Raw genomic sequence first — 13,584 nt, forward strand, 5'->3', positions numbered from 1 at the left:
GGAATCAAATTAAAAAAATACCATAATTAAGTCTAAAATTTTAAGGACAGCTTTATGTAAGTTATAATTATCATAAAAAGTAATGATAACAGAACTGCAAGCAGATGTACGGACTAATCGATAATAAGAGGGTGAAACGGTTGTAATTTGAATTTAGTATTTTAAGCTTTATCCATTTACTTTATCGTGGAATCATGGGTTAATTCCGTGAATTTTTTTTATTGTGAATTTATATTAAATTAAAAGTTTTTAATGAAAAATTATTTTTTATTTAAAATAAAATAATATAAATATAGTGAATTTCTAAATAAAACATTTAAAATATGTGGTTGAATGATGATTATTGTTATATGATTGTATAAAAAGACGTGTAGTATCATGTTAAAAATAACATTTAAAATTTATAATGTATTTATAAATATTAAAATATAAATTTTGAGTCGTGTTTTGATATCGAGTGTATCGGTTTTGTTATTAAAAGAAAAAATCGTTATAATTACCATATTCTTGAGGTATTCATCACTTTGGAGACTAAAATATTCTTACAGTTTTTATTAAAAACGTTTAAAAGAAATAAAAGAAAAAAAGTATTTAATTTGTCTTAAATTTAAATTTATAAATAATATCATACTATTAAGTATGCTAAAAACAAGTAAATGTTTATAAAATTTCATTCAGTATTTAAATCTAAATTTATTTAACATTATTCGCTCATTCAATTAAATCTGATTGTATATTCAAATTTTCATCTAATTCATTCAAATTCTATTAGATACAATTTTTTTACTCAATCCAAACGCTAATTTTTCAAAGCACGTTATACTATAATAATTTTTAATAAAACCTTAGATACACAATATTAATTTTTCATACAACAAAATAATATAATCAAACATGGTTTTTTTTTTATAAAAAACTATTTGGTCATTTTAGTTAAAATAATTTAATTGTGTTTGTTACCTATATGTTTATGTAAAATTAAAACTAAACATCTATTTGAACTTAATTTGATTAACTCAAATTGAAATTCATTATTATAACATTCATATTCCATCATTTGATCCATTGGATTAGACGGTATTTGAATATATTTACTTAGCTTGAAGGCGATGACATATTACTATACTGATTGAAAATATTAGTGAATCTCATTAAATGTGAATTTGAATATGTGTATAGAGTTTTTAGACATGTACTATATTAATTAATAAGAGTTTTATAGTTGTCTGAAACAAAATTAAGTACATGTATAGAGACATGTAGACAAGTTTCACATCCCAAGAATATATGTGGTAAATTGGAGTTCGATATGCTCCATATAAGTGTAACACAAAGTACTCATAGGCATTTTTTTACCCACAAGTGTTATAAAGGACCATGAAAGCGATTGATAAATAACTTAGCACTTTGATGACCACCAAGTATCACTGATAGTGACATAGCATCCAACTTAATATCAGTATATGTTTGGAAACATGATAACTCACTATGTACAAAATGCATTTTACTTTTTATAAATTTATTCTTTCATTGTTTAGAGACTCCTAATACAAGATTTTCGGTAACTCTTTTTCTACTGTCATGTCTTGTAAAAAGGAAAGAATAAGTAATTTTTTTAAATATTTTTAATTAAATTTTATTAAAAAGTTTGTCTCAATGATTGTCTAATTTTTTTATATTTTATATTTTATTTTTTCGTCAAATTATATTGTTATTTTAGTTTAATAGTTATTTTGGTTTTTAGGATGTTATTAAACTTATTATTTTTTACACTAAATAAAGTTTTTAAGTATTTAAGAGTTTTTTAATTTAAATGTTAGTAATTAATATTAAATAAACTATTGAGTATCTAAAATTTTTATACTTTTTTTTATGTTTTTCTAATTTTAAACACAACACCGTCAACTTCAGTATCGGATCTTTATAAATTTAGCTATTTTTTAAAAACAATGTATTGTATTTTTTCAAATTAAATACTAAAAAAATCAAACCAACCATATGAAAATATAAAACAATATCATTTTATAAAACAACTAATATTTAAATTTTTCATTTTTTACAATCCAAATTTATGGTATTGTGTTTGAAGCTATAAAATCAAATAGAAATTTGGACAATAGATTCAATTAAAAAATATTTTGTTAACATGTAGTTAATTAAAAATAACTAAATTTATAATAAACTAAATTTAACTATGTTTTTTTTCACCTAAAAATAATTAAGCCTAATATGTCAGCTTTTATAAAATTAAACAACTCTAATATACTATTAATATGTGATTCCATTATTAATATAAGTGTTTGCATATAAACAAGTTTTAATATTTTGTAGTCTAATATGTGAATATTTTTTTTAAAGAATGTCATATTACGCATCATAATAAATTTCTACATTTTAGCAATTTTTACACAACAAACACGTCAATCGTTTTTCATTATATAAAAATTTATTAAAAACAGATAAAAATAATACAAAACTTGTGAAAAACCTTATACTTCATCACAAGACATAAATAAACTATATTTATTGTGAAAAAAGAAATAAAATACTAAATCATTTATATTAAAAAATTAACTACCTTATTAGTATAATGAATTCTTTAAAAAAAAATAAAAAATATAAGAAAATTTGAACTGCATACATTTTCTTATACGAATATAAAAAAACCACTTGTTTATTCAAACAATCATGATTTTCTAACCAAAACTTTTATAACCCTCTCTCCAAGCATGCTAAAAAACTTAAACTACTTTCCTAAACTTCACCTAAATAGAAGTCTATTAAAAAAAGCTGAAAAAATACTCACCTAACTTTCTCTAAAAATAAGAAAATATTTTTTTAACAATTTTTTTTACAACATCTATATGATAGTTTGTGACTGAACCGTTTCAAATATACAAACTAATAAAATAATTATACATAATTTATTATCAAAAAATTATTAAAAAAAAGTTAACATATCATAATTCAAAATAATAGTACACAAAGCTAAACTATAACAATTTTCAGCATTTATCTTAAACTAATTAAGAGATGAAACTTTTCATAAATTAATAACCACACATTAAAACACCGTTATAATTAGAAAAAAAAATCTATTAATATCCTCGAAAAAAATAATATACTACCTATACTAACATTTTTTTCACGCCTTAAAACACCAGCATCACTTAAATTAGGAATTGATAACATTCTTAACTTCAATTAAAATTTGAAAAATTTAGGAATTTTTACTTAAATTATCACTTCATGAAAGATAGTAAGGCATGTTAGTTTCTTGCATGCAGTGAATAACTTTTGTACGTAAAAATCTATATTAGACTTTTCATAATTAAATTTTTTTATCCATGTGATTTCAATTCATAACTAAATATTAATGTTAAACTTTTTATAAATACAAATAAAAAGATTTAATTAACTTAAGAAAAGCTGAAAACAAATTACGTAACATTCAAATCAAAACATAATTAAATCTTTAATTTTATAATTCTCATCGCTAGATATTAATTGTTAATACTTTTTGTTATACTTATCCTCTTGTTATTAATTATCACAAATAATGAGTGATAATAAGTAACTCTTGCCAAAATCATCAAAATCTTTTGGTAGGATAAACAAAGTTCAAATCCATGATATAACCTAGATTAATCTGAAATGGTGTTTGTTTTAATGTATTGAAAACTATTTTCAGCCAAGGATTAAGTCTGGTGGAAAACATGACTATTAATGAAAATTTATAAAACTCTCTTTCAAAGAAAGTTCACATTTATTATACAAGAATATTTATATTTAATGTATCAGGCTGTTTACTATAAGTTTGAATTTTTTTTTATAGGAAAATAATTTTTAAAAATACAACGTTTTATTACTTTTTAGTAGACATTTTATATAAGTTTTAATTTCTTAAATACAATAATCTCTAGATATATAAATTATTTATATTTCTTTTACTTATATTTTTATTATAAAAGGTTAGTGGAAATGAAAATGATGATTTTCCGTAATCAGTATATATTATTCTCATTTCATTCTATTACATATTCCTCTTACTTTTAGTTTATATTTTAATGAAATATATTTTCATTTTTTCCTATAACTAAATACCTAACTATTATGTTTATAAGAAAATCAATCATTTTCTTTGAAAGATGAGAAAATTAATCCTGGACATAACAATCTTAAAAATATAATTCCTGGAAATTTAACATCATGCTCGTTTTAATTTGTATGTTCATAGCCATTTTAAATTTAGTTTATAATATTAGTAATGAATAATTAGCAATCATAATTCCTAATGATTTAGTAAAACCATATTATTAAATTTAAGCAAAATTTTATATTATTTTGTGCCAAGAGAAAGGTAAATCAGGGTAAGTTACATGTAAGATCCATATTATTATATTTTGTTTTGGATTTCTATATTTGAATACTTCAAATTTATAAAGTATGCAAGATTTACTATTCCACTCGTTGGATTCAATTAGCGCCAAAATGTATCTTCGCACTGACCAGAAAGTACCGTTATCTTTTTACAATCCAACAGACACAATTCACTTCAAGCTCCCCGAGAACATCTTGATCGTCCAATCCAATCAAACATTCCAACTTAATCAATTCAATTTTCAAAATCTCGAGAGAGGGAGAAAGAGCTGTCACTACCATAGTCTTCCTCATGACACCCTTCCTCCGGCGACACCACAATAAATTCCGTTTTCGTTTCATCCTGAAACTCTCTTTCTTCTCTTACATAATTACATAATAAATGCTGTTTCATTCCTTTTGCGTTTCTTGCCATTCGTAACGCACGAGAATTTATGGACTCTCACGCATCTCCCTTTCCCTTCAACTGACCTCGGTGAAGCCTTCCGCCAGCGTTGTTCAGAATAACACCATTGCCAACTGCACATCTGTTGGTTTCTGATCATTGTTCAAAAATAGATGGAACCGAGTGAAACGACGTCGGATTCAGTTCCGCGGAAATTGGCAAGGCAATTGGATTTCACAGTCGTTTACAGAGATCATCCGCACCTGAAACTGCCTCCTCAATCACTACCGCCGCATTCACTTCTGCCACTCTCATGGCATCCTCCCTTGCATTTAAATTTGCAGACACCGGGGCAACGGCCATGGTTATGTTTGGAATCACAGGAGCCACAGGAGCAACAGCCCTGGCTACATTCACTGCGACCGAAGCTAGTTTCGCCGGTTGGTCGATTTCCGCAGCCGGTGCAGAAACTTCCGGTTAAGGTGTTGCAAGAGGTGTAAGTATTCTTATGGCTCAAAAGAAAGGAAATAGAAAACGCGTTTTGAATTTGATTAGCCCTGTGTCAACGATAAGGAATGCCCGGATCGTGCTAAAGTGTGTCGATACGTTAAGAGTGTTGAATTGGATATGTGGTTTAAAATCTAGTACGATCAAGATTGTTCTTGGCTGACATGATTTGATTGATGCCTCCAAAAGTAATGATTCTTGAAAATTTTAAGTTTCATAATTAGTTTGGTCCCTATTTTCGAATAATCTTTATGTTGTACTCCCCGTTCAAAGAAACTCTACTCACTTTAGTTCCCTAATACACGCATTTTAGTCTATTTTGTTTGACTGTCCGTAGTTGTTCTCTGACTAAAATGATTAGAAAATGTAAGAGTAAGGAGTAAAATGAGTTAAAAAAAGTGTACTTCCTGAGAACTAGTAGTTACTAAAATGAGTTATTTCCAGTATAGAGACCAAAACTTACAAGAGTTGTAATTAAACCGGAAAGTTATAAAGGTGAGATGGCTACATAAGTACTGGACTAAAGTGTTTTTGGTGGAAAATGTAAGTAGCAATAGATTTTTTGAACTGGGAGCCTTGAATTCCTTTGTGCAATTGATAAATCATTTCAATAATCATAAATATTTGTATCCGAATGCTATGTGGGCTCATTGTTATCATTTTGAGATTGGATATAGTAATCTGAATTATGATAAAAAAAGGGAAAGAGTGTAGTATACATTTTGGTAAAATAAATGTCTTAAATTTCCTACTAAACTTAATGCTGCTCTATAGAGCTAAATTAGTTGTCAAGGAAAAAGCTCCAAATATTTCATCAATCCATATAATAAGGGGTTAGAAATACTGTTTCATTTCTGTACTCACTATTAAGTTTTGCCTCACAGTAAGAACTTTTGTACTAATTTTAATTTTATTATGTTTGTGAACTTATTTGCATTCTTTCAGGAAGTCAGAGTCTCCTATATCACAACGTCCATTTAACGTGGAATTAAAGGACACGACACCAAAGAAACAGAAACAATGTAACTGCAAAAATTCTAGATGCCTCAAATTGTAAGTCCTTTTATCTGAATGAAAAACTTTTATCAAGAATACTTTATCTTATCGTCATACTATATCTGCACAATCTTGAAAGTATTTTTTTCTGCTCTCTCTCTCTCTAACTGGAAAAGCCTAATTTGGCAAATGCTAGGTACTGTGAGTGCTTTGCAGCTGGTATCTATTGTGATGGCTGCAACTGTGTAAATTGTCATAATAATGAGGATAATGAGGCTGCCAGACAGGAGGCAGTTGGAATAACATTGGAAAGAAACCCAAATGCTTTCAGACCAAAAATTGCCAGCAGTCCTCAAGAACAACGAAATTCCAAGGTTTAAAACACCTCAAATTCCCTCAAAATTCAAATTCCAAGGTTTTGTGATGGTACGTAGTGCTCTAGGTTTAGGTGATATTTTAGTTGACGTGGTGCACTTTAATGTCTTGTATGAACACAGGAAAGTGAAGCTCAAGTTATAGGAAAGCACAATAAAGGATGTCACTGCAAGAAATCTGGTTGCCTTAAGAAGTATTGTGAGTGCTTCCAAGCCAATATCCTCTGCTCTGAAAATTGTAAATGCATGGACTGCAAGAATTTTGAAGGAAGTACTGAAAGAAGAGCAATTTTTCACAGAGAGTATAGTCTAGTTCACATCAAACAGGGAACTAATGCTGCTGTAACTGAAGTCGTTGGATCATCTGGCTATAGAAAATATATAACACCCAAGAGGAGAAAAATTCATGAATCGTTTTCGGGAAAGTCAGCTGCGGATCAAACTGTTAACACGACAGGCCAATACCTACAGGTGTTTTCTTCTTTGCCTTTCTCAGTCATGACAGGATTTACTGGGATCTATGTAAACAATAATGTACTAATTCTTTATGCAGCAGGTTATTATAATTGGATTGGAAAATAAAATCGTATGAATCCAACCATGCAATAGCTTTGTCTTGTAATTATAGCATCAAGTCAACAATTCAATCCTTGTTGTATTCCTTGGAACCCTTGATTTTCTTATTGTTTACTGATCAATGTCCTCTATGCTTGGACATCCAAACATAATGTAATGCTTTTTTACATTATTTTGTATTTTAATCAGGAAACTGATCGAATGGCTTCGTCATCTTCAACTCTGTCATATTCCTTTGTCTCTGACCATGTCAACACAAGAATTTCAGGGTCTTCAAGGTCTGTGTACCTGTACGTGAGTTTTCTAATAATTATTTGACGAATTTATATATCTTCAAGGTCTATGTACAACTAACAATTTATTGATGCTGAAGGTCGGTATTGGCAGATGTCCTCCAGCCACAAAATGTGAAGAATCTCTGCTCACTTTTTGTTATTCTCTCAGGAGTATCTGCAAAGACTGATGCAGGTTTTGAGCAACTCATGGATGTATACTCTATTTATCATTTTCAGAATAATTTTTTTTTCTTCTAATGAATGGTGAATGATTTAATATTCCGAAGATTTAAATATGTACTTGTAATTAAGGGATACCTTCGGGAGAAGTGGTGTTATATGTCATGATATATTTTATTGGTTACTACAGGGAAATAGTAAGCAATTGGGAAAGTATTATGGTACCAGAACAATAGTTAACTGATGCATATCTAAAGTAATGATATTAAATTATGTTTGAATATTTGATGATCAAAGCTTTGAAATTGCAATGTCTGAAGGGAAACTATTGTGGTTTAGTAAACTTAATGAAGTTATTTTTAATTTTTTTAATGAAACTAGTGTCACACTAATAATATGACTAAGGAAGGGGGCACTGGTGAAAAAACCCTTAGAGGACCTTTCATACACAGAATACTTTCAGCAAATTTTCATTCTTTGAATTGATTAGGTTAGGCGATCAGATCATGAACACCACTAATGTTCCTGAAGTCTTTCATTTTTTGGCCACAATTGTCATCATGCAGTTGCATACCTTTGGAAATATGTATTTCAGATTCAAGGTGTACTGCTCACATTTCTGACAATAGTTGTCTTTCTGTGATGCTCTATAGCTTTCACTCTTTCCATATTTTCCTGACATGTTTTATCTGTACAAAGTTTGCATTTTAATAAATGTTTCCCAACTTTTCAGAAGCGGAAGGGAAAATAGATCGACAAACAAAAGCTGAGAACTCTAAAGCTTCTGTTGCTTCATCAGCTAAATCGTTACAGGAAACTAAAGATGGTCGCCAGCCCGTTTGTGATGATGACGTGAATAAAGCTGTGGCAGATGCAGTTGATATTGCAAATTATAATAGGCCATTGTCACCAGAAACACTGGCATTGATGTGTGATGAACAGGACAACATGTTTTTTGGAAATACTTCTGCCGATGGAGCTGCATATCAAAACATGATTCAAAAGTCATTAAATTCTGATGAAAGCTCTGATGCTTACGGAGAGCAGGAAAGACTTATAATGACCAAACTCTTGGATGTTCTTCGCGAACTCGTTACTCTTGGTAGCATAAAAGGTTAGGCTTTAGTGTCATGGTGTTCTAGTCTTCACTATTACAATTTTGCTTGGCAGAAATTATCTGGGTGTTTTTCTGTTAAAAATTTACTGTAATATTCTATAAATAGTCATTGGAAAAAGTCCCGTCTGAATGACATAGCTAACAAACTTTTTACTTATGTGGTGTGACAGGAATACTAACTCAGCTGACCATGTAGTATATCCATACCTACTTGATGATGCAATTTTACTTTGTAGCTATTAGTCTCACTCAGCTAACTTATATGTAAACAGCATGCATCATCATAATCATAAAACTGAGAATGTCAGGCTAGAGCAGAAAAATGAGAAGACACAGGCACTCATAACAGACTCATCTTGTTGCCAAGCTTATTATGTAAAGCAATAAGCAATTCTCGAGGTAACTAAAGCTAATTAACTAATATTGTTTATCTTTACTGCCATAACTAATGGACATGTTCATAACTAATTTTTAGTTTATCAGTGCAAAAAGTTGCCAGTGTCCGTGCACCAGCCAGGAATTTCTGGCATTGATGTGCATTTATTTCCCTTCTTTAAATTAAAAGGTCACTTAGAACTATAGTTGTCAAATTAACCTATTCTATAGGACTTGATCTTAGTTCATTAGATTGAAATAAAAAAAATTTATAGGATAAAAACATCCATTAATAAAAAAGTTTATAGGTCAAATATTTCCAAAACTCTATGATTCAGGATTAACTCATGAGTTTTTCTTTTTAGCAATGAAAAAAATAAAGAAAATGAATGATAAATGAAATATATGCATTTGGTTAGTGAGAAAATAATATTTGGAATTTGTTTATTATATTCACTTTCTATTTTTTAAAAGGTCATTATTTTTGTAATGAGAAATGTACATTTAATAGGTCTAATTTTCCATTTCTACCAATTTTAACACGTTAATCTAACAAAATTCATTTGAATATACATAATAAAATTATAAATATGAATATAAAATGAGTTACTAATATTCTCCTTTCTTTTTCATCCTTAATTAATTATATGATAATATCGTGATCGAATACTAAATTTCAAATCAAATAATATATTTAATATAATGATTATTAAGATGTTGATTAACTTAATTAAATCAATATATATATATATATATATATATATATATATATATATATATATTTCAATCATTAAATATTTTAAATATACTTTTGATACGATAAGAATTAGAACATTTCTCTTTTTAATAAAATGTAAAAAAGATTAATGCATTAAATTTAATTTTATTAATGTTTTTTCAATTTTGATATTGATTTTGTTAAATATACAGGTAGAATTTATGTACATAAATGTCATTTTGTTATATAAGAATTAGCATAAAAAGATATTATATATTTATTTTGTAAATTTTAAATATATTAAAGTATTATTTTATGAAAACTAACTTTCACATTGAAAGTAGTGTAAAACGTTTGCAAAAGTTATTAATAATGATGTGAAAAACTATTAAGAGTTATTAACAATTATATGAATAGCAACTAAAAATAACATTATATCATTCTAATAAAGAAAATGAATGAACTAATCGAGTTCTAATCCAGAGTTTGAAAAAACTCTTTGCTGTATCATTTGAGGGGATGAAGATCATCCTGGGATTAAAAGTTAAATTTACAGCTCTATATAGAATTACTGTATATAATTGCAACCATACTGCCTGGAACAATGGTGAATTTTGATCTTTTCGATGTTAACAGGAACGTTGTTGTGTTTATAAACATTGTTGTGTTCATAATGACACAAGTTGGTTCGTTTCACATAATTCAATGTACACCACAAATGAAACCGTTTAAATGAGTTAGTTTCATACCTAAGTCAACTTCCTCTAAATACAAGATAGTAATTGACGTTTTAAACATGAAAACTTATTCAATTATTGAAAAAAAAAATAACAATATCAAAACTATTTTACTTGCTTAGGATATGATATTTTAGAGTAATATACCAGTCACATTTCTGATGTTTATTTGACTATGATGAACACAGTTTCTTAATTTTCGGATATGAATTTAATGTAGACAAATTCAAAGCCGAAAACTTAAAATTGTGAAAACACTTGTTTTTTTTATTTGGCACATAAGGATTAAAATCTGGAAAGAATTAAAATTGGAAAGCCTATTAATCACTATTTTATAAATCAAAGCCTTGAATACATTTTGAAAATAAAATATTTTTATAGAAAATGCAGTTTCAATGGGTTGAATTAAATAGTATGGTAAATGTTTTTAGATAATTAATTATAAGTCTGTGGAGTTTTAAATGGTGATTATTCTTAAGTTGATCTTAGAAAGGAATTTCATGATGTTTTAATGTGTGATTATATTAGGTTATATCTTGACCGTTGTATGTTGGTCTTCCTGTTTTACCATTATCATCTTAAGAGTTATTTATTTTCTTGCTTTTCATTATTTTGGATGTCTATATCAACTTTGATTAGTTTAGAAAATATTAAGAGGATTAAATATATTTTTAATTTTTTAATTTTTAATTTTTAATAAAAATTAATTTTTTTATATTTTAAATTAATTTAGTTATTTATTTTTTGAACAGTTTGAATTTAATTATTTTAATCAACTTTTTAACTATTTAACTAATTTTAAAACTTTAAAAATATTTCTCAAATAATATTAAAAAATATATATTAAAAATAAAATAAACTGCATAAAATATGATTATATCATTAAATAAATTTAACAAAATTTAATTAAAAAAATTAAATCTATATAATTATAGAGTTAAAAACCAAATTAAATCAATTTTAAAAAATAGAACCCTAGCTCAGCCCGATTCAGATCATCCTTCTTTCCTTGACTGGTCTCGTGCAAACAATGTGGTCATCTTTTGGATTTACAACGCTGTCTCCAAAGACATTCTCACCAGCATTCTTTTGCCACCACTGTTAAGGAAATTTGAGACGAATCTTCGCCGGTAATTGATGTCGTTACAACAAGGAACCGATTATGTCATCATATACTAAACAAAGCTCAAGTCTATTTGGGAAGAGTTATCCGGATACAAACCACCATTCTGTACGTGCGGAGGTTTGCAAATCCTTCACCAATACACAGAGACTGAGTACGTGATGTCGTTCTTGATGAGGCTTAACGAATCTTTTTCCTAAATTCATGGACAGATTCTGCTATCAGAACTGCTACCCACTATCGGTAATGTCTTCTCTCTTGTCCTTCAAGAGGAAGCTCATTCTCATAATACTTCAGACAATGTTGCTTTTGCTGTTAAAGATGTTTCTGTTGCTCAAACTGAGCCTAATAGATATACCTCTGTTAAGAATCCTAGACCAAAATGTGCTCACTAAAGACAAATGCTGGATATCCTCCAAATTACTGATAATTACCCAACATAAGGTTTAGATCAATTTGACACTTATTTTGTTTTGATTTGATTTTGTTAAATATGTGTAGAAATTACTCTAATTTGATTTGTTTTGCAGATTTTTTTTTGTGAAAAATGATCAAAATGGAGAAAATTTAGTCAATTGTGGGCAAAACTGACTTTGATCATGAGACTCTAGTCACATTGGACAATCTTGAGCCTTGAGCCACACATACAAACTTAGATATGAGGTTAAGTCACAAAGACTTTTTCTCAGAGAAGTTATATCAGGGTTACAACGCTACACAAGGCCTGAGCCACAAAGAAAATCCATTTTAGAAGGAAATATTTGCAATTGGAGTCACACGTTAACAGCTGAAACCATCTTAGAAGAAAATATCTGCAACTGGAGTCACACTTTATCAGTTGAAACCATGCATTGGAAAGTTCATAAAAACAGAGTTGTTTGTTTTAAGTGACTTTTAGATAGATCTTAGAGAGAAACTTTTTAGAGAGTTTTTCAAACACTTTTGGGAGATAATGACTCTTCTTGTATGAATTTTTTTTATCCTCTACGAGGAGCTAAATCTCCTATAAAGCAAAAATATAATTCTTTGAAACTTTTTTATATTGATATTGTTTTATTTATGAAAGTATATTGTATTGCTAATGTTTTATTTATGAAAGTATGTTTCTATTAAATGTTTGTTAATTAGCTTATGTTGACTGTGGGATGAACTAATCACTTATTTTATTTCATTAGTGATAACTGGTTCCAAATTGTGGTTCATTTTTTTTTTTTCCTGTTTTTAGATGTTACGAATAACTCTGAGATTCTAGCTAGATATAGAGTCCTAATATTAATGTAATTGATCCATTGATTATGGAAGCAAGTTTTCAAGTGTAAAAAATGATTTAAAATTACATTCAAAACTCTCGAAACTAATAACTGAACTTTTACATTAAAGGGACGAAGTGATAAAATATAATTTTAACACCTCGTCATCATGAAGTCAATTTTTTTAACACAAACTGATTTACAATGCGTCATATTGCTAAAATAACAGTTTTTGTACATCAATTATGTATCCACAGAACGTTGTTTAATGCCAAATCCTTATATATACAACATTTATTATATTGCAAACTACCTAAATATATTTGCTGGAAAAATTGATTTTTTTTAGCATCAACAATTACTTCAAGAAACAAGTTCCTACTGCCGTTAGTCATGTTGATGAATCTTCTGATAGTCAAACCAGTCATCAAGATCCCAACCTCACCCCTAGCCAGTGTCAACAACTTATTTCCTTTCTAACTAACAAATTAAACACTGACAACCGGGTTTGATGCCATTGCTACCGATGTCGTAGGTAAACATTTAGATCTGGAATCAAATCAATTGGTTAACCGTTGGGTTATTGATTCT

General features: G+C 28.2%; 1 protein-coding gene across 3 annotated transcripts; it reads left to right on the forward strand.

Annotated features, from left to right (window-relative positions):
- Positions 1–4,648: 4,648 nt before the first annotated feature.
- Positions 4,649–8,925, forward strand: LOC108321819 (protein tesmin/TSO1-like CXC 5). 3 transcript variants are annotated; one of them, XM_017553686.2, is made up of 7 exons: positions 4,649–5,261; positions 6,218–6,325; positions 6,465–6,642; positions 6,766–7,113; positions 7,408–7,508; positions 7,592–7,686; positions 8,407–8,925. In XM_017553686.2, exons 1-7 carry the CDS (start codon positions 4,939–4,941, stop codon positions 8,790–8,792), a joined length of 1,539 nt encoding a protein of 512 aa, XP_017409175.1. In that variant the 5' UTR covers positions 4,649–4,938; the 3' UTR covers positions 8,793–8,925. The 3 variants fall into 3 exon arrangements, with proteins under 3 accessions (XP_017409175.1, XP_017409177.1, XP_052732536.1); XM_017553688.2 differs by having other exon boundaries at positions 7,592–7,706; positions 8,407–8,548; XM_052876576.1 differs by having other exon boundaries at positions 7,408–7,496; positions 7,592–7,706; positions 8,407–8,548.
- The last annotated feature ends 4,659 nt before the right edge of the window (positions 8,926–13,584 follow it).

This window comes from Vigna angularis, chromosome 4 (genome assembly GCF_016808095.1).
Source record: "Vigna angularis cultivar LongXiaoDou No.4 chromosome 4, ASM1680809v1, whole genome shotgun sequence".
NCBI lineage: Eukaryota > Viridiplantae > Streptophyta > Magnoliopsida > Fabales > Fabaceae > Vigna > Vigna angularis.

Bases quoted from the DNA above. Each gene is read 5' to 3' on its own strand.
- LOC108321819 (XM_017553686.2), top strand. From the start codon at position 4,939: ATGGAACCGAGTGAAACGACGTCGGATTCAGTTCCGCGGAAATTGGCA. The intron at 7,114-7,407 runs GTGTTTTCTTCT...TATTTTAATCAG, and splicing joins CGACAGGCCAATACCTACAG to GAAACTGATCGAATGGCTTC. The intron at 7,687-8,406 runs GTTTTGAGCAAC...CCAACTTTTCAG, and splicing joins ATCTGCAAAGACTGATGCAG to AAGCGGAAGGGAAAATAGAT.